General features: G+C 59.8%; 1 protein-coding gene and 1 long non-coding RNA gene across 4 annotated transcripts; one reads left to right on the top strand and one right to left on the bottom strand.

The window, feature by feature from the left end:
* Window positions 1–6956: 6956 nt before the first annotated feature.
* LOC124964699 (uncharacterized) lies at window positions 6957–12781 on the bottom strand. The gene is made up of 3 exons (XR_007105016.1): window positions 12451–12781; window positions 8614–8827; window positions 6957–7942 (listed from the first exon to the last, which is right to left on the bottom strand). It is a non-coding gene; the product is annotated as an uncharacterized LOC124964699 (long non-coding RNA).
* A 140-nt stretch (window positions 12782–12921) lies between these two features.
* On the top strand, window positions 12922–20144 carry Dipk1b (divergent protein kinase domain 1B). 3 transcript variants are annotated; one of them, XM_047525322.1, is made up of 5 exons: window positions 12922–13166; window positions 16150–16284; window positions 18477–18584; window positions 18673–18849; window positions 19297–20144. In XM_047525322.1, exons 1-5 carry the CDS (start codon window positions 13104–13106, stop codon window positions 19951–19953), a joined length of 1140 nt encoding a protein of 379 aa, XP_047381278.1. In that variant the 5' UTR covers window positions 12922–13103; the 3' UTR covers window positions 19954–20144. The 3 variants fall into 3 exon arrangements, with proteins under 3 accessions (XP_047381278.1, XP_047381277.1, XP_047381275.1); XM_047525319.1 differs by having other exon boundaries at window positions 12923–13166; window positions 19141–20144; XM_047525321.1 differs by lacking the exon at window positions 18477–18584 and having other exon boundaries at window positions 19141–20144.
* Window positions 20145–20644: the final 500 nt, after the last annotated feature.

Raw genomic sequence — 20644 nt, 5'->3', positions numbered from 1 at the left:
GCCAGCGAGGTGGGTGGTCTCCCAAGTGCAGTGACAGCCAAGAGCCCTCCTGGGCACTTATGGACCTGGCCAGACGGCAGGTGACACAGGTGACAGGCTGAGCTGGCCTGTCTGGGGCCCACGGGACCCATGCCCAGCAGGGGGGGAAAGCCAGATGCCCACCCCCTGCCTGCGGCCTGGGCCTCTGTGTCCTCCTGGGTTGAGTGGGGGTCTGGAGGGAAGGGGGGCTCTCCCCTTCCAGGAAGCAGAGGTGTGGGGGCTGTTCACCTGCTACAGCCATAGCCAGGAGGGAAGGGTGCAGGCGTGTGGCTTTGAAGTCTGGTCCACCTGGCTTCAGACTCCAGGTTACTGGATGCCCGAGTGACGCCTGAGTCTCGTCTGTAAAATGGGGACACTCGCCTCACCTGTGAGCGTCAGAGGAAGCCGCTGCCCTGGGCCCTCAGGGCCTCATGACCCTGCCGCTCCCTGTAGACCTGCCCAAGAGGAGCCCTCAAGGACAGAGCCGGAGCTGGGGAAGGGAAGGGAGGGCCACCTCGGCCCTGGGTGGGGCCGGGCAGGGGTCCAGCTCTGGAGGAGAGCCAGCCTGGAGCGCAGGGAAGGAGGTCGAGCCGGGCCGGGGGGCTCCGGGCCCCTGGCAGGCCTCCTGTGGACACTGTCCCTGCCACCTGTAAGGAAAGCCGTCTGTGAATCTTTCATGCGCCTGTGCTTAAAAATAGATGAGTGAGGTATCCAGGCCAGTCTCCCAGGCCAGGCAGCAGCCGCGCCCAGGGCCAACCCAAGGTGGGGAGCGGAGGCTGTGCTGCGAGGCAGGGTCCGGCCGTGCTCGCCAGCACACAAGGCCCAGGTGGACTGAGGGTGTGAGGGGCAGGCAGTCTCCACTGGACAGCAGGCAGAGCACTCACAGAGGACCAAGAGCTGGGGGCACTGGGCAGAGGGGCTGCAGGACAAGGGGCCCTTTCCACAGAAGAGCAGTGTCCCCACAGCCACAGCCACCTGTGACACTTGCATCCAAGTGACGCCCTTGGGTGCTGAGGGGAAGCTCACTGGCAGAAGTGGTGGGGCAGGTGGCTTTGTGCTGCCACCAGCTACTGCCCTTGATGGAGGCTCACCCCGCAGCCCCTCCCCAGGAAGGGAGAGGGGACATCCCCAGGGACCCCAGCCTGTGTGGCCTGCTCATGCTCAGTGCAGGGACGAAGAGCCTGGGTCAGCCCAGCATGGCCGTGTGCCCCTGGGTGACCTTGGGCTGGTTCCTCTGGACCTCTATGTCCATCTGTGTGGGGGGACAGTGATGTGGCCTTGGCCACTGTGATGATTACGTGGCAAGCAGCTCCTGTGGCCCTACTGTGTGAGCTGGGTGGTGGTGACAGACCGCAGGCCCCAGGCAGAGCCTTTCCAGTCCTTGGGTCACCTGACCCCTGGCCCAGCTGGCATCCCCCAGGCAGTCAGCTGCGCTGGCCGCACCCCAGGCCAACTGGAGCAGGCGGGACGGAGGCCTCAGGTCATGCCACCTACCCCGCAGCTTCCTCACAGGGAGGGACTGCCCTGTCCCAGGTCTTAGGCTCCAAACTCGGGGCTCACCTGGGTCAGCCTCCTATTGCCTGGCGGGGGAGCCTCCTCCACCGTGGGCAGCCCCGACCCTGCCTGACTCTGGTCACGGCCAGGCTTGCAGGAGCAGGTGTGGAGGCCTCAGTCCCAGCCGCCCAACGTCCCTTCAGCAGGCTGTGATGGCGGGGAGGGCTCTGGTCTGCAGCAGCTCTGCACCCCCACCCCCCAGTCCTCATGTGGCTGGTGTCCACAGCTCCAGGGCCCTGAGGCTGGGAAGGGCCTTGGGTGCCACTGGCCTGAGCTCACGGCTGGGCAGGCCCGGGCGGGGCTCAGACCTGACCCCCATCCTCAGGAGCTATTTCCCTGCACAAGGCCACCATGGCAAAACCAGGCAGAGGACTGGCCACCAGCTCTCAGTTGGCAGCCTGGGCCCTGCCTGCCACTGCTACCCGGAAGCCCTGGACAGGCCCTGCTGCTCTGCAGGCCACTGTCCCCTCCTATGTCAAGTCCTTCAAGGGAAGCCATCATGGCCTGGGCCAGAGGAGCCCAGTGCTGCTGCAGTCTCATGACCCACCAGGCCCTGATGGCTCAGTCCCAGAGCTACCCCCAGGTGACCCTGCCACCCACACAGCCTTCCAGGGAGTCCAGCAGAGACTAGGGTGGACCTCGCGTCCCCATTCTCCTGCAGGCCAGCTGGGCCTCGACTCTGGGCCTTGTGCCTGTGTGGGTCAGGGGTGAGTGGTGTCCCAGGGTCCTGCCCCAGGTGCTGGGCCAGGATCGAGGCAGGCAGCATGCTCCTCCTTGCAGGTCCAGAGCGGGCAGTGGCTGGGATCTCGGGGCAGGGAGGATGGGACAGTTGCATGGAGCCCAGTGCCCACGCAGGTGGCGGACAGAGTGGAGAGCTGGCTTGGTCTCGGGGAAATCCAGGTGCAATACCACAGTGGTCCTGAAGAGGGCACAGTGGTCTGTGTGTTCCCCATGTCCGTTTCCTTCCTTGTCCCACAGGGTGCAGGGTGTCTGAGCTCTTGCTCCACCCACTGTGTGTGCACATGCGCACACTCAAATGTGAAGGTGGGCTTTTCCATGGAGGTCCTGAAAGGGGGAAGTGACTCAGCTCACTTCACATCACAAACCCAGTTAAATTCCAGGTGGATTTGTGACTTAAGTGTAACCAAGGAGTCCCCAGCAGGAGTGCACAGCTATGGCAGGCAAAGAAGGTGAAAAGGGAAATGGAGAAGCTGCACAGGACTGCCAGGCTCACCTGTGCAGGTCATGCACTGCACAAGTCCAGAGGGAGTCAACACTGACTATGAGTGCAGCCATCCCCTCAGAGCGAGCAGGATCACTTTTGCTGGCCTTTGACCCTGCCACGCCCCTGTAACACAAAGGCTTCAACCCAGGAGTCCTGAGTAGAGGTCCCTGGGCCCAGCCCTGCTACCTCTGCTGAGACGTGACAGGCAAGGTCCAGGAGCTCTGCCGTCACCCTGCCTGCCCCACCCCACCCAAACATGCAGTGGAGGCCCTGAGTCACGTTCAGGGCAGGTGTGGCCTCCTCCAGAGCTGAGCACTGTAGCTCCAGCCCACTGGAGCTCCTCCTGGGGAGCAGCCTCCCTGTCCCCTCTCTGCCCCAAGCCACCTCTGCGGTCCCAGGTGGGGTCTCCAGGCTTCTCAGAGGAGAGCAGGACTGCAGGGTGGGCTGTGGTCAGACAGCGTGGCACACAGCTCTTTCAGATACGGTTTAGCTGTATTTGGACACCTTTATTTTCATGTGGTCTGAGGATGGAACCCAGGGCTCCAGGCTGAGCCCCAGCCCCAGCCCCACCAGAGGTCTTCAGCATAAACACGTCCAATGTCAGAGGCCTATGGCTGCATTTTTAAGTCACTGTTTACCTGAAATTCAAATCTCACCAGGTGTCCAGTGTTTTATCTTCCCCTTCCCCAGACTGTTCCCCCACCCCTACCCTGTATTTGCCAAGGCCTCTGGAAGGCTGGGCAGCACTGCCCTCTGGTGGACAGGCCAAGGGCTGCCTGCACAGTGAGGTCCCAGCCTTCCTGCAGTCTCCAGGCTCCTCTGTCCAGCCCTGGGCACCATCAGCAGCCTGTCCTCAGCCGGGTGACCCTGTGGACTTCAGGTGGGGCCTGGGCTTCCATTGGTGTCTACCTGGTGGCCAGCCGGGCTGACCCAAGATGAAGCGGGCAGGTGGGTGCAGCACTGGTGGCTCTGCCTAGGGAAGGAAGCTGCTCGGGTTCCCCCGAGGGCCCTGGTGCAGGGGGTGGGGTGGGCGCTGCAGGGGTGGCTGCTGCCCTCCACCCTCAGGGCATCGCTCGGCACTCGCAGGTCCTCACCTAGCTGCCCACCAGCTACAGTCGGCCCACCGCAAGGGCTCACAGCTCCTGGCCAGTGGGCCCGCTGCCATGCTGCACGGGGTAGGACCAGAGCCGTGTTGGCCCCCAAGTCCACACACAGAGGGGCAGAGGAAGCTGCTTCCCAGGGCCAGCCCGGAGGCTGCCCAGAGCCGTGGATGCCCTCAGCCGCCAGCGAGTCAGCTCTGGAGGCCCTCCATCCCAGGCCCTGGCGTGGAGTCCACTCCACCCCCTCTGCCCTCAGCCTGCATTAGAAATCCTTGACCCAGCTTTCCCAGTGCCCACCCCCACCAGCTCTGGGGCCAGGAAGCACCACAGAGGTGCAGTGGGACTCGGGGCTGGGCCCTGGCCTTCACGGGCTCCTTCCTCCACATACTGAACGTCACACACATCACTGCTGTGCTGTGGGGTAGCACGCACCCCACCACAAGCCCCGGGCCCGCCCTGCCTAGTCTGTTTTGCGACAGGGTCTTGCTAGGGGCCTCACTAAATTGCTGAGGTTGGCCTCCAACTCCTCATCTCCTGTCTCAGGCAGAAGATGGAGACAATCTTCAACCCTAAGTCTTTTCAGATTTTAAAGAGGTGGTGCAAGGGCCAGGGTTCCATCCCCAGCACTGCAGAGGCAGAGGCGAAAACTTTTCTGAGAGCCCTGTAAAGTCTCCTTGGCCATGCACCAGGCCGCTGGGCCTAGCATGCCCTGGGCCAGGCACAGCTGCCTTCATCAAGGCCAGCTCGACCTTGCCTGCCACAGGTGTGGCCTGGCAGGTTGTGCACCCCCTACTCCTGGGTGACCCGATGGGCAGGGAGCCCCATGACCCCCTGACCCTAGCCCAGGACCCCGTGGGAGCCCCATGCCTGGCCATGGAGTTTGGTAAAGACGCCTCCTCCCCACAGTGGACAGGGTGCTGCGGCAGTGGTGACCCCCTCAGGCACTGCCCTGGACACTGGGGCAGACAGGGTGCCTGCAGGCCGGGGTGGTGCCATGCCACCCGCAGGCTGGCCCAGCCCCGCCCCCCGTTGCTGTCCCCCCACAGCATGGGGGCCCAGGAAACCACACGCCTGCTTTCTGCCCTTCTGAACACCTTGAGAGCAGGCAATGGCAGCGGGGCCTGGCCGGCTCCCTCCACGGAGCCGGACGCACAGCCCTCCTCAGGGCCAAGGGGCGTTCCTCTGGGTGGACAGACCACAGCACTCTGTCCAGCACTCGAGGGCTGATGGACATACACTGCATTCTACAAGGAGCCTCAGGACTCTGCTGGAGGAAAGGAAGCCGTGAGGCCGCCCCTCTTTCCGCCCTGGGCCCCAGGCGCTGCCCCAGGCCTGCCTGCCCCTCCCTTTTACTGGGTTCTGGGAAGCAGGCTCATAGCAGGCGAGGAAACACAACTGTGATCCAGAAGTTCCGCATACTTTTCCAGGCCCCTCACTCCCAAACTTCTGGGCTACCTGTAAATCCGTCACTTCTGATGGTTGCCTGTGCACTGTTCGACAGCCCACCGAGGAAGAGGTCAAGCAGAGGCGCAACATGGCAAGAAACCTGTGACGCAGGGGACTTCCAGCGTGGTCTACTGACCAGACGGCAGAGGCCAGGTCAGCCGAGGCCCCTGAATCCGACGTCACCCCAAACACCCTCCCACACTCGCCCCTCACCAAGTCTCCTTTAAGAGGAGCCGGGAACGCCCACAGCCCACGTTCTCCCCAGAGCACATATGCGCTCCTAGATAAACCTTGCCTGTCCGACTTGCGGAGCTGGAATTCCCAGGTAATCCAAGGGCCCTGCTGGTCCTGAGTTCAGTTTCCCTCTCCAGGAATTCCTGGACCTCTTCTGAGGCCCTATCTGCTCCCTTGGGGTGGGGCTGAGGACCAGCTCGGTGGTAGAGTGCTTACCTAGCAGGTGCAAGGTCCTGGGTTCTGTCCCCAGCCCCTGAAGAATCACAAAATTCCAGTCCAGCTCAAGGATCTTAACTGTGACTCTAGAGTACGCATTCTAAGAGCCGAGGAAGGAGGCTGCCTTGCAAGTGGAAGAAGACTGACGAAAGCAAAGCAGAGAAATTCCTGAGTGGGAAGCGGCCTGCCTGGGAAATTTGGCTATTGTCTATCTCGACTTCCTAGAGGGCAGGTACACTGCTCAGTCTCCCTCTGGGTGGTAGAGCTTTGGCCTGGGTGACCCCATCTTGGTCTTTAGTCGGGTCCGCTGTGGCCCAGTGCATGAGCACGGTCCAAAACAGTGGCCTTCCCACCTTTGACTTTAACACAGGAACAACAACTATGATCATCAGGTACTGGGGACTGAGTCCAGGTGCTCTACCACTGAGCTACATCCCAGCCTCCCCCACTTTTTATTTTGAGACAAGGTCTCCCCAAGTGGCCCAGGCTGGCCTTGAACTTGCAGCGCTCCTGCCTCAGCCGCCCGCGTGGTGGGCAGTGCACCCCGCGCTGGGCTTCCATCACCCAGGAAGGCAAACTGAGCTCTTCCTGAGGCCCCTCCTCATGGCCACCTCTAGATTGTCACCTCCCGATGCCATCCCGTGAGGAGTTAGGGCTCCAGTATGTGAATTTGGGGGACAAAATTCATCCCTGGCAAAGCTGTTTCCCACTTTTACCTTTATAGCAAGAGCAGGGACAGCCAGCCACAGGCTGAATAGACACAGTGAGCTGGACACCTGGGAAAGTCCGGGAAAGACACACTGGGTCTGCCACTGGTCCCCACGACCCAGTACCAGGATGCTTGGTTTCCCCGAACAACTTGCCTCTGCCTCATGGCTCTCTTCCAGCAGCGCCCGTCAAGCTGGGTCTCAGGACTGGAGTCCTGGGGGCAGTGCTGGTGCAGCCCTGGACCCTGCACTCTGGGCCCCAGCACCTTCGGGGCACAGGGGCAGGACTTAGCTGCTGGCGGTTCCTTCCCGCCCCTGAGGCCTCCTTTTCAATGAGAAGTCAATGCCTGATCACTTGAACCCACAAGGCTGCATCTGTGTATCAGAGAAGCTGAGCCCGAGTCCCTCCCAGCCCCAGCCCACAACCCAGGCCCAGCCCCGTGCTAACAGCAGGCAGGCAGGTGAGCATCTGCCAACACACACTTTAAATCTCAAAAATGGCATCCCACGTCACAGGGGCACAGCTTGATTTTGCAGCAGTGGTGAGTTGAACCCCTAAAAGATATGTCACTTGGAAATAGGGTCTTCATGCACAGAACCAGAGGTAAAGTCCTGGAGCTGAGATCACCCTAGATATGGAGCTGGGCTCCGGCCAACAACAGCGTCCTGAGAAGGGGAGAGAGAGGCCAAAGGCGCAGCACAGAGGCCAGCAGAGGGTGGAGAGATGTGGCCATAACCAAGGGACGCAAGGTGGCAGGACACCCCCCTGCGGGAGCATGGCCCTGCCCATGCCTGGATCTCCGGCTTCTGGCCATTTGCAAAGCCCCTTTTGCCAAATAGGCCCCATTCTCAGGTCCTGGGGTTCAGGACATGGACTTGTCCTCTGGGAGGGGCGTTCACATAGTCCAGCTGGTTAACCAAAAAGCCAGTGGTGATGAGGGTCCCATCCTGCAGCAGGGCACAACCGCTGAACCACGCTGGGCACACTGCTCCTGCCAGGACTGCCACCCGGGTCCAGCCTCCAAGGTGGCCCTTAGTTCCTTCTGGGGACTCGGGGACACTGCCAATGAGAGCGGAGGCCTCTGAGACTTCCGAGGTGCTCCCTGTGCCCTTCAGTCACTGGATTTCCAGCAGGCAATATTTTTTTAGAGTAGTGATCCATTCTCATTTCACGTGGAACTGGTGCCAACATGCACAGCATTTAGTTGACCATGCAGTTACCGTAGCTGCCACAACTCACCTGTGGGGCAACTCAGGTGACTCCCAGGAGACAAGTTCACCTGCACGCACCAGCCTGCCATGCTGGGGTCCTCCAGGGGTCGTGGCATCCGCCAGCCGCTCTGCAGCTGGACTGGAGGGCGTGGGCAGTGCGGGAAGCGGGCCCAGGGGCTGGTGCAGAGAACTCCTGTTGCTAACCCTGCTTCATCCTTCCGTGAAGCGGCCTTTGGGGTGGAAGTAGCAGTCCATCTTAGGGAAGGAGACTGAGGTCCATCTGCTAAAGTCTACTCAAGGCTACTCTCAGACTGCTACTTACTCAGACGTAAATAGGTACAGCAGAGATGTATGTGTGTTTTATGCGTGTGTGTGTATATGGTGTGTATACACATGCAAATGTCAGTTCCAACTGATAAAGTCAACCGTTTCTCAAAGAAAACCTCTAAGACAAACGGTGTGGCTCTAAAACACTCCACTCTGGACTTGGCTTCTCCAGTCTAGGAGGCCTGCTGGGCTGGGGCAGGCCTGGGCCCGGCTGTGGAGGATGGTGCAGCGGTTCCCCCGAGCTCAGAGGCAGGCCTGCTGGGGGTGCATGCCTGTGATCCCAGCATTATGGTTTGGATCCGGAAAGTTCCCCAGAAAGCTCACATGTTGGCAGCATGGTCCCCAGTGTAGTGAGGGTTAGGCATGGGGCTTTGAGCAGCCACGAGAGCTGTAACTGCCTCAGAAATCCATTTGATGAATGGATACTTTTTTTTTTTAATTTTTTTTAGTTGTTAGTGGACCTTTATTTTATCCATTTATTTATATGCAGTGCTGAGAATCGAACCCAGTGCCTCACACGTGCCAGGCAAGCACTTTACCACTGAGCCCCAGCCCCAGTCCCATGGATTGATACCTTGAATGGACTCACTGGGAGGTGACTGTAGGCAGGTGGGGCGTGGCTGGAGGAGGTGGGTCACTGGCAACTGTATCTTGTCCACTGTGTCTCTCTCTCTCTGATCACCGGCTGCCAGGTCCCGAGCTGCCTTTCTCTACCAGGCCCTTCCGCCATGATGGTGGGCCTCACCTCAGGTCCAGAGTAATGGAGTTGGTCAACCACGGACTGAACCCTGAAATCAGAAGCCCAAAATATACTTTTCTTCCTCTAAGTTGTTCTTGTCAGGCATTTTGGTCAGTGACAAAAAGCTGATTAACACACCCAGCGACTCAGGAGGCCAAGGTAGGAGGTTGGCAAGTTCCAGGCCAGCCTGGGCAACTTAGCAAGACCTTGTCTCAAAGTGGAAAAATTAAAAAAGGGCTGGGGCTATTGCTCAGTAGTAAAGTGCCCTCAAGTTCAATCACCTAAATAAATAAATAAACAAACAAATATAGAATCACTGTCAAATCCAGCAATTCCAACCTGAGGTATAAAATAAGAAGAACTGAATTCTCAGATAGATACACAAACATCCATGTTTACAACAGCCGAAAGGTGGAAGCAACCCAAGTGCCGTGGAAGGATGGGTGGATAGGCAAATGGCTTTAACACAGTGGAGTGCTGTTCACCTTAAGAGGCAAGGGCGCTGTGATGGCAAGGTGTGTGCAGCACACCCATCATCCCAGTACCTCAGGATGAGGCAGGAAGATCGAAAATTTGAGGACAGACTCAGAAATTGAGTGAGGCCCTAAGTAACTTAATGAGACTCTGTCTCAATGTTAAAAATAAAAAGGGCTGGGGATGTGGCTCAATGGTCGAGCACCCCTGGGTTCAATCCCCAGTGCTGCAAAAAAGAAATAAACTAGTGAGGCGAGGTGCTACAGAGGCTGAGGTAGGAGGATGGCAAGTTCAAGGCCAGGCTGGGCAACTCAGCGAGACCCTGTCTCAAAATGAAGTTGAATAAGGGCTGAGGTTGCAGCTCAGTAGCACAGTGCTTGCCTAACGTGTGAGACCCCAGGTCCAACCCCAGCACTACAAAAAAAAAGGGAAAAAAATAGCACATTGTGCTACCTGCTGCTACCTGGATGACCCTGAGGACAGCGTGCTCCAAGAAGCAAAGGTGAGAGGACAAGGGCCCTGGGACCCCACTTCCATGAGGTCCCCAGAGTCACCAAATCCAGACTCACAGAGGTGGAGTGGTGGGTGTGGGGGGCGGGGCAGGGGCTAGAAAGCACTTATGGGAGAAGGAGAGAGTGTGGTGGGTGGACAGCGGTGCTGGCCAATGCCACTGCACAGTGGACCTGGAAAGAGCAAAGATGGAGGGGTCATGTGATATTTACTTTGCTGAAGTAGGAAAAAAAGAAAAGGCTGTGTTGATCTGCATTTGATGATTTTCCCACGTAGTTATTGTAAGCAGCACTCATCAATCAATGCCACAAGGAGAGAAAACGCATTGGAAGCCACAGGGCACCTGCATGAACTCAGAGTGCTTCTCAATGCCAGCTGCCATGGGAAGTGGTGACCGGGCAGCAGACAGGCCTGGCGGACGCCTCAGTCCATGGCCAGCACGGCCTCACGGCCTCACCATAGCAGCCGGTTCCCCAGCATGGGCCCCTGCACCATGCTCCAAGGACCCTCTGCCCTGACTGCCCACCAGAACCAAGGCCATCTGCTCACTGCTTGAAAGTCAATTTTGGGAGATGAGAATTGATGAGAAGGAAATGAGATCATTCAAGGGTCAAGCCCTGAGAAAATGGGGGGAGGGTTAGCATCCCCCCAAAAAGCCATCCCAGGGAATTGCAATCTGAGAAAGGGCCTACCTAGGGAGGAAGGGGAGGTGCAGGGCAAGGGTAGGAGGATTAAGTGCTGGGCAGGGATTCTCTTTCTTTTCCTGACAGTAACATAGCAATTGACCTTGACCTCCTGGGGCTAGTTTCTGTGATTTTTTTCTTGTGGTTCTGGGGGTTGAACCCAGGAGTGTTCTACTACTGAGCTACATTGTTGCTGTTGTTTTTGAGACGTGGTCTTTGCTAAATTGCCCAGGCTGGCCTCAAACTTGCTATCCTCCTGCCTCAGTCTCCTGCAGCTTGGATTACAGGTATGGCCACCGTGCCTCTGTTAGTTCCTATAATTCTTTAGACAAACATATTACTTTCCTGCAAGTTAAACCTCACAGTAACTCACATGCTTTGGGCTAACTGGTACACAGAAGAGAATAAGTCAGATGTTATCTGAATGTCACCAGATGTTCTGGGTTCTGTAGACCTAAAGAAAAACTATGTAGCTATTAATATCTCAATCATTTAGGTGCCACTTTTCTTTAGAATTTAGAGTGCAGGGCAAAGGGAGGGGAAGTAGCTCTGCTAGGATAGCTTGTGAAGGAGTGGTCACTGTTACACAGTCTCATCCTAACACGGGGCAAATCCACATGGAGGGACACTCTGCAGGACAGCTAGCCTGTGAGCTTCAAGGATGTCGAGGTCATGCGACATTAATAATGACCATGGTGCTGGAGGTGCAGCTCATGGGTGGAATGTGTGCTTGTATGCACAAGGATCTGACACCTGGCACCATGAGTAAACAGACTTATATTCAGGAGACACTGTTAAATAAAGATGACAGGCCACTGTTTTGGACTGGGCTCCTGCACTGGGCTGCAACAGACCAGACTGAAAAATCCAAATGGAGTCACTTGGGTCAGAGGTCTATGCATGCAACTAGAGGAAACTAAGCTGTTTATCTGACCTGAGAAATCAAATCTGGGGACACAACCAAATTTCCAAGACAGGCCATTTTCCTTCTGTCTGATAATGGAGCTCCCTGTTTTGGGGTATTTCCACCACCGCAAAAAAGTATCCTGAAATAACCCTAACTGACTAATGGGTTAGTTTTCTACTGTCCTATTCCCTGTCCCTCCCTCAAGGAAAGCAGCTTTGACACAAGCAGGCCGCTCTGGTCTGGTTCTGCTTTCCTCAGCCTTTCTCTGTCTATAAAACCAACTCTTGGGCTGGGCTGGGGCTCAGCACTCGCGTAGCACGTGTGAGGCACTGGGTTGAATCCTCAGCACCGCATAAAAAATAAATAAATAAAATAAAGGTATTGTGTCCATCCACAATGTAAAAATAAAAAAAAATTTTAAAGCAACTCTTAAAATGGACTCACAGAGCACTTGTTTCCTCAATGGAGTGTTGCCAGGCCCTATACTGCAAATGAAGACAGTCAGGACCCTTCAACTAAATTCGTTGTAATCTGCCTTTCGACGACGATTTGCAAAGCGCAGCTATGGGTGGGAACCTCAGCAAATCATGAGCGAGCGCAAATGGCAGCCACTGCCTGGCACACGCACCAGGACGCCTGAGGAGGAAAGACTTTTGTACTGGGGACGGAACCCGGGACCTCACACACGTTAGATAAGTACTCCGCCTCTGGGCTACACCCCCAGTCCTTTTCAAATTTCATTTTGTAACAGGGTCTGGCAAAATTACTGCCCAAGCTGGCCTAGCACTCGTCATCCTCCTTAGCCTCCAGAGGATGGTCTTTGCTAAATTGCCCGGGCTGGCCTCAAACTTGCTATCCTCTTGCCTCAGCCTTCTGCAGCTAAAAATTTAAACCTACAATACCAAGTGGGGATAAGGACGCGGTGCAGCCTGGGGGAGGTATCTGAGCAGCTGCCTGTGAAGTCGAACAAACCTTCAGGGCCCAGCCAGCAATGTCCTCCTGGGTCAGTCACTGGAAGTTAAAACGCAGAAGTTTGCTGCAACCGCCTAATTCCCCAACCGACCCAAACACCCTCCAGAGGGTGAGATGCGCGTGTACCTTGGGCCACGGAGCAGTACTCAGAAAGGGTTGACTCAAGGGCAGTCACCGAGACCCCGAGGCAGAGCGCTGCCATTCCACGTCCGTGGGGCCGGGAGACTGCAGTGCCGTCGGGGGCTGGGCGCGCGCCTGCGGAAGGAGATGCTCAGGACCTGAAAGCGGCGGGGGCGGCACGGCTGCCTCTGCAAACAGCGAAGGACCGCGCGTAAAAACGGAGCCTTTCACCGATTGTGGAGCAATTCCTGAACACGTGGGGGAGACGCGCAAGCGCTGCCCACCGCCTGGGCAGGTCCTCTGCGCGGCACCTGTCCGCCACGCCCCACGCCGTGCCGGCCAGACCTGGGTCCAGCGAGCCGGCCGCGCGGGAGCAGGAGACCGAGACAGCGCGCGCGCCGCCGCCCCCTCCCCGCCCGCCCTCCCGGCGCGGCCCCGCCCCCGCCCCGCCCACCCTCCCTCGCGCGTCCGCCCCGCCCACCCCCCCCGGGGCGCGCGCCGCGGTCCGCCGTCAGGAAGGCGCGCGCCCTCGCCTTTAACGCGGGCTGGGGGCGCGCGGCCCGCATGGCGAGCGAGCAGTGTCCGTGGCGGGCCGGGCCGGGCCGGGGCTGAGGCCGAGCCGAGCCGCGGGGCGCGCGCAGCCCCGGCCGGCGCCCATCATGAGGCGGCTGCGGCGCCTGGCGCACCTGGTGCTCCTCTGTCCCTTCTCCAAGGGCCTGCAGGTAAGCGGCCGGCCTGGCCGCGGGAGCGCGACGTCCAGCCCCGCGGGCCGCGCGCGGGGACGGCGGGGAACGGGCGGGGGGAGGGACTTGGCGAGGCCGGGGTGGGCGAGGGTCGCCGGGGCGGCGAGCGGGGGCGCGGGCGCCGCGGGTGCGCCCCCGGGCCTAGGGCCGAGAGTCCTTCCCTTTTTTCGCCACTTAAAAAATAAGATTTTTTTTTCTGCCCTACCAGACTTGGGACACATAGGGACGCCCCAGGAAGGACGTCCCTTCCCCGCTAGGCCATCCCAACAGCCGGCCAGAATCAGGGCCCGGGTCCCGACCCCCTGTGACCTTGGACAAGTCACCGTTCCCTCCAGAGTCCGGCTCCCGGCTGCCGGGGAGGCCCAGGCTGCCGGGCCCTTCTCCCTTCTGCTTTAGGAAGATCTGGGTCAATCCTCATCCATTGCACATCATCTGGGCCCTGCTTCTGGCCTCCAACCCCACCACCTCCAGGTCCCCAGCACCTGTAGGAAAGAGCCATCCCTGGTCAGAGCTTAAAATACTCCCCAGGCCTCCCGGGCAGTCCTGGGTCAGGGCTGGAGGGGCCTGTCAGCCTTAGGACTGTGGTGGGGGCTGAGCCAAGAGGTGGGGTGCGCATCGCTGCAGGGTCGCAGTTGGCTCCCAGGGGCAGGAAAGCTGCTTTGGCCAGATCTGGGTTGGTCTGGCTCAATGGGAGAACCCTGGTCTGACCCCACCCCACCCTTCTAGTAGTTGGACATGCATCCAGCCTCAGTTTCCCCTCCTGTGAAATACCGTTCTAGGATGGTGGTGACAGACCGCCGGCACATGCGTTAGGCTTGCTGGGTTGGGGTCGTTGTGTCCTTACTATCCCTGGAATGATCCTCCCTATCCTCCAAGTGGCCCTACCAGGAGCTAGACTTCCTGCCCCTGCAAAGCCCTATCCCAGACCCCCAGGGTGGGGGTGGATGTCCTCAGGACTCAAGCTTGCGCCTCCCTGGCCCCAGGAGCCTGGGTGGGCTGGGGTGCTGCTACTTGGGGTTCACTGAAGAGTGAGATCTTCTCTGTGCCTGGAACCTGCAGGAGGCAGGACAACCCCGGGGAGGAGCCCTTGTAGGAGCTGGCTAGGTAGAGATGGCCTCTGTGGGGTGGGACCCTCCTGCAAAGGCCTGGAGCCCTGGTGGAGTCTGGCTAGGGCTGGGGTGGGCCTGGTAGGCAGTCTGTAGTGCTCTGTCACTTTGTCCAACTTGGGTCTGCCCCTGCGTCTTGCACAGGATTGGCCAGGGCCTATTCTCCTTCTGACTGTCCCCCTAGGGCCCCAGCCCATCTAGAGACCTCTGTACTCAGCACTGCTGGGACTGATTACCAGCCAGAAGTCCTCTGACCTGTTCAGCCTCAGCAGTGTGTGTGTATGTGTGCGTGCACGCTTTCCTGTTGTGGACAGACCTGACGGAAACAAACGCAGGGCCTGAGTAGAGTAGCTGTGGTGCAGAGGCCCAGCCTAGTTGAGGACTAGCATCTCCTCTGCACAGGCCCCCAGGCTTTGCTGCTTTCCACTGGCCACTGAGGCTCTGCATGCTTGACAGCCCAAATGTCCTCTGCTGCAAGTCCTCCAATGTTTTGATGCCAGGGAAGCAGGAGGGGCTCCCACCTTCCCTGGAAGAACCATAGAAATGACCACAGCAGCCTGGCAGGGCCCTGTTCTCAGCAAGGAGCTGGTGGCCCTATTTCATGGGGGAGCCTCCTGCCCAGCCTGGAGCTAACCAGAGGGTCCTGGCAGGCTGTGGGAGGTGCTCTTTGCCAACAGGGGCCTCCTCTGGGGTGGGTGATCCCTGAGCTTGGCCCTCCTGCCCTCTGCCTGGGCCAAGTCCTGTGGCTGATCCCCTTTCCCCCAGCTTCTGGCCAGAGTGGCTGATCCCTTGCGTGGGACAAGCTGCCTGCTAATCCAGCATCTCCCACAAGGGCTATGATTTGCCAGGTTGGTGGAGTGGGGGAAAAGGGAGGTGATCTCCAGCTGTCCCAGGCTATCACCCTTGGAAATCCTGCTTGGAGCCTGGGTAGGAGTCAGTGCCCAAGAACCCTGACCAGGAACCCAGGACCCCCTCACTGTGTTCCTGCCTGCCAGCTGGGGAAACTAAGGCAAGGGGCCGGGGGTGACCTGGAGCCCTTCACAAAAGCCGAGTCTCCAGGCCCACCCCAGAGCTCCAGGCCCACCCTAGGCCTCCCGGCCCACCCCAGGCCTCCAGGCCCACCCCAGGCCTCCAGGCCCACCCCAGAGCTCCAGGCCCACCCCAGAGCTCTAGGCCAGAGCGTGGTCTTGGGATCGGGCTGCCTCCCCCTCTGCACATTTGTGGTGTATACACATGGCATGAAGCAAGCCAACTCAGTCCGTCCAAGGGTGCACCGTCCACCTCGCAGCCAGCCTTAGCCCATCCTGCCTGGGGCGAGAGGTCTGTGTGACAGCCCTGCATTGCTGTCCATCATCCTCCCTGGACATGTGTGACCTCCCAGGGTGTGGCTGGGTCCTGTCCTGGGGTCCTGTCCTCCACGCCCTGCTCTCCCACTGGTCCTAACTCTCCCTGGCCTACCCTACGTTGGGAAGCACCTAGGGTTGGTGAACAACCCCTCTTGGTAGTCACCAGACTGGAGGTGAGAATATCACGACGTGGGAGACAGGAGGGAGTCTTTTAAAGGTATCTTTACTCAGCAAAAAGAATTGGCGCCTGTGTTCTTTTCATTTTGAAATTTATTTTTACTTGCCCACAAGGGGGTCCCCAACTGAAGACCCTGGTGTGCCCAACACAGGGGCAGCCAAGGGGGCAGCTGGGAACACCCTGGTGGAGGTGGTTCGTGAAGCTGCAGGGGTGGGTGTAGGCCGTGTCGGTGGGTCTGGAGGCTGGGAAAGGACTGAAAGGGTCCAGAACCCCTAATTTGGGACCCATGCAGGACCTTGGGTGTGACACTTGCTCACGCTGCCTCCCTGCAGGGCCGACTGCCAGGCGTCAGGGTCAAGTACGTCCTGCTGGTCTGGCTGGGCATCTTCGCGGGCAGCTGGATGGTGTACCTGCACTACTCATCCTATTCTGAGCTCTGCCGTGGCCATGTCTGCCAGGTGGTGATCGTAAGTGTCAGCAGACCGGGGACCTCAGTGTTTCCAGGGCGCGGGCCCCTTGAAGACTTGGCGGGAGGCTGGTGTCTTTGGTGGGCTCTGCAGTGCTGCCTCTGCAGGGGCCAAGGGAGGGAGCGGGCAAACGTCGGAGCTGCCAAGGTAAGCCTGGCAGCCGGAGCATTTGGCTGGGATGGACCGAAGGGGTGGACATCTCAGCAGGGAGGCTGGATGGGCTGCAGGGCGGGGTCTTCTCACACGCACAGGAGCATGTGCCCCTGACTCTACTCCTCTGGTGCACAGCTGGCAAGGTGAGATGGCCCCATGGCGGAGCCCTGCTCTCCTGAAGCCTGTCCCGGGTGTGGCCCCCTTGCCTTCTTTCCAGGGAGGCCCCCTTCCTCCACCTGCTACCCTGCAGGGACCGTGCCAGGCTCTCGGCCTGCAGGTGCTGAACACTGGAGCCCCACCCTGGCCCATTCTGCAGATGGGGAAACTGAGGCTGGGAGGTGCGGGACTTGCCCAGGGACCTGAGGAAGGCTGAACACACATGCCTGTGCAACACCCCCAACCAGGTGAAGTGTGGGGAAGGTGCCTGAGGCAGTGGGGGCAGGGTTTTCTTAGAGACCCTAGAGCCCCAGCCCAACCCCGTGCTGTGTGGCCAGCAGGTCCCTTCCCTAACCTTAATCTAACCCGACTGCTGTGTGCTGAGGGGCAGAGCAGCCTCTTGGGTCTGCAGCTCTGTGGGGTTCAGACCAGACCCGTGAGGGCCTGCCCACAGGTGGTGGCATGGGCGCACGCCTGGTCTCCCGTTTCCTTTTCTGTCCGGATAAGAGCATTGCATGCTGCCACAGGACCAGGGCTCACGTGGCTGAATCCCCTGCCCTGGGTTGGCTCAGCCCCACCTCGTCCGCCCTTGGATGGCGGAATCCAGCACCTCCCTCCCGCCTTTCCTCCGGGCCTGGCTCTCACAGGCACTGGGCTCCATGGCAACCAGTGATGTACATCCAGGAATTCACCCCACGCCACAACAGCCGGCACCCCGCCCTGGGCTTTGAGGGGTTGCTAGACCTATCCAGCCTGTAGGGGGTAGGGCTGGTGTGGTTGCACTAAGAGGGCCTCCCTGGGCCACTGGCTACTGGGGTGGCCTGGGATGGGTGCAGGCTGGCAGGAAGGACAGGGTGGGCAGTAGTGGTGGGACTCCAGCATGCCCTTCTGAGCAAATGGTGGCAAACAGCCCTGAGGATGGCCATCAACTGGAGCAGCAAGGAGCTGAGTGTCCCCCCAGGTGGCCATGGAGTGGGGTGAGCCTTGCTCCGTGCTGCATTTGGGGCAGGACAGTGACACCAGGTCCTCACTGTGGGGCCTGCTGTCCTGCATCAGCCCACAGGGAGGGTGCCTGGGATGGAAAGAGACCTAGACCTGGAGGAAATGGACACCTGCTTCTGAGGCTGGGAGCCCCACCTGGGGTAGCTCCTGGTTCTTTCAGGAATGGTTTATTTAAAGGAAGTGTCAGGGCCGAGCAAGGTGGCCACACCTGTAATCCCAGCAGTTGAGGAGGCTGGGGCAGGAGGATTGCAAGTTTGAAGCCAGCCCAGCAATTTAGCAAGAGCCTGTCTCAAAATAACTAATAGAAAATTTAAAAGGGCTGCGGTGCATGTAGCTCAGTGGTATCTCCAGTGTAAATAAGTAAATAAATAGTTGATTTTTAAAAATTCAAGGGAGCAGCAGCCGTCCGAGATAAGAGGCCTTTGAGCTTCTGGATTGGGCTGCCTGGGCCTGGAGCTCTACTTCCAGTGTCTGGCAGAGCCTCGCTGTGTCCCTGTCACAGGAGCTAGGATGGGGGGACTAGACAGGTCAGAGGGTAACTGCTCGCAGCACAGGCGTGTGCCTGCCCTGGGACCTGAGTACTGCCTCTGGGAGTAACTGGCAGATTTCAAAGTGTAGTGTGTGCAAGGCCCACCCTGCGGCCAGGGACCGTACAGACCGAGGGCCAGCAGAGCCTGGGCTCTGGACGGGATGAGGACCCACTCTGAGAACAGTACCTTGGCTGAAGAAGCAGGATCCAGGAGTCCTGGGGCAGACTGTTAGTTGTGATGGGGTCCCTCCCTGCAGTGGGCACCTGCAGGAGTGGGCGTGGCTGGGCCAGGGGCCCTTGGGGTATCAGCCAGGGTGGGGCTACCAGGCCACCCCGGCACCTCTCTCCTCAGTGTGACCAGTACCGTAAGGGCATCATCTCAGGCTCCATCTGCCGGGACCTGTGCGAGCTGCACAAGGTGGAGTGGAGGACCTGCCTGTCCTCGGTCCCTGGCCAGCAGGTACGCCCGTGGGAGGGCTGGGGGTCCAGGCTGCCCTGCGTAGTGCAGAACAGGTGTCCGCATGGAGGGTTGCTGTGGCCCTGTCCAGGTGTACAGTGGACTCTGGCAGGACAAGGAGGTGACCATCAAGTGTGGCATCGAGGAGGCCCTCAGCTCCAAGGCCAGATCCGAGGCGGCCCCCCAGCGGGAGCTGGTGCTGTTTGACAAGCCAACTCGGGGCACCTCCATCAAGGAATTCCGAGAGATGACCCTCAGCTTCCTCAAGGTCAGTGGGTTCTCTGGCATCCACAGCAGGCATGCCACAGTGGGCGCTGTGGCAAACCTCGCATCCCACCCCTGGGCAGGAGGCAGGCTGGGGAGTGGGGCAAGGGCTCAGGTAGTGGAGGACAGTGTGTGCAGTGTGGCAGGAGTGGGGCAGCCCGCCCGTCAGGTACCACTGCATCCCCAGGTCCAGAGGAGCCGGCCAGGGCCTGCGGGCTGCCAGCCCAGAGCCCTGCACGGAGTGCCCTCTGGCCCCAGATGACGTGGTCTCCCCTCCTTTGGTCCCAAATGCCAGGCGAACCTGGGAGATCTGCCCTCCCTGCCGGCGCTCGTAGGCCAGGTGCTCCTCCTGGCGGACTTCAACAAGGACAGCAGGGTGTCCCTGGCAGAGGCCAAGTCCGTGTGGGCCCTGCTGCAGCGCAATGAGTTCCTGCTGCTGCTGTCCCTGCAGGAGAAGGAGCACGCCTCGCGGCTGCTGGGCTGCTGCGGGGACCTCTACCTCACGGAGGGCGTCCCCCGCGGCTCCTGGCCGGGGGCCGCGCTGCCGCCGCTCCTGCGCCCACTGCTGCCGCCCGCGCTGCACAGGGCCCTGCAGCAGTGGTTCGGGCCTGCGTGGCCCTGGCGAGCCAAGATCGCCATCGGCCTGCTGGAGTTCGTGGAAGAGCTGTTCCACGGCGCCTACGGGACCTTCTACATGTGTGAGACCACCCTGGCCAACGTGGGCTACACCGCCACCTACGACTTCAAGATGGCCGACCTGCAGCAGGTGGCGCCTGAGGCCACGGTGCGCCGCTTCCTGCAGGGCCGCCGCTGTGAGCAGAGCGCCGACTGCATCTATGGGCGCGACTGCAGGGCGCCCTGTGACCGGCTCATGAGGCAGTGCAAGGGGGACCTCATCCAGCCCAACCTGGCCAAGGTGTGCGAGCTGCTGCGGGACTACCTGCTGCCCGGCGCGCCCGCCGACCTCCGGGAGGAGCTGGGCAAGCAGCTGCGCACCTGCACCACGCTGAGCGGGCTGGCCAGCCAGGTGGAGGCCCACCACTCCCTGGTGCTCAGCCACCTCAAGACCCTGCTCTGGAAGAAGATCTCCAACACCAAGTACTCCTAGCACCCGGCCCAGCAGGAGCCGCAGCCCTCGGCCCAGCAGGGCCCCTGGACGCCCACCGCAAAACCTTCCCCTGCTCCTGGGATCAGGCACTGGACTCCAGCAACCCAGACAGAAGAGCCTCTGCTCCACAGGAAAGGCCAGAGGACTGGCCTCCGTCCACTTGCTCCTCCGAATAAATGGCTCTTACGTGATGCCTGCCTGTGTGGAGTCGGGCTCACACCAGTGCCCTAGGAGGGCACGCTGCCCCTCAGACCAAGTACCTGGACCCAGGACTGGGGGTCCCCATTGCTGGACACGAGGCTGCCAGTTCTTGGGCTGACACCCACTTTCCAGTTATGGGGAGGCAGCCCTCAGGGGTCAACATGTCTGTTCTAGAGCTCTTGCTGACCCTGCCTCAAAACTTCTAGGCCGTGAACAGGTGTCAGGGCAGGTCCACAGCAGCACTTTCCACCTTGTTCTTTGTGGTGTTGGGAGCAAGCCCAGGGCTAGCATGCCAGGCAGGGGCTCTGCCACCGAGCCACACCGCCAGCCTGTTCACCCTGGTTCCAAATCAGCCAGTTGGCAGCCTACGAGAGTGTTCCAGTGAGAAATAGATTTGTACAATGTTGACAAGAACCTAAACACCCCCTCAAAGCCAGCTGCCCCACTAGTGCAGTCCAGGGCTTTGAAGGATCCTAGGTAACCATTAAGT

Source organism: Sciurus carolinensis, chromosome 14 (genome assembly GCF_902686445.1).
Source record: "Sciurus carolinensis chromosome 14, mSciCar1.2, whole genome shotgun sequence".
NCBI lineage: Eukaryota > Metazoa > Chordata > Mammalia > Rodentia > Sciuridae > Sciurus > Sciurus carolinensis.
Note: the sequence above shows the minus strand (reverse complement) of the source record. Positions and strands in the feature narration are given on the sequence as shown.

Coding starts and splice junctions, on each gene's coding strand:
- Dipk1b (XM_047525319.1), top strand. CDS start 13,104: ATGAGGCGGCTGCGGCGCCTGGCGCACCTGGTGCTCCTCTGTCCCTTC. Junction 13,167..16,149: donor CCTTCTCCAAGGGCCTGCAG/GTAAGCGGCCGG, acceptor GCCTCCCTGCAG/GGCCGACTGCCAGGCGTCAG. Junction 16,285..18,476: donor ATGTCTGCCAGGTGGTGATC/GTAAGTGTCAGC, acceptor CTCTCTCCTCAG/TGTGACCAGTACCGTAAGGG.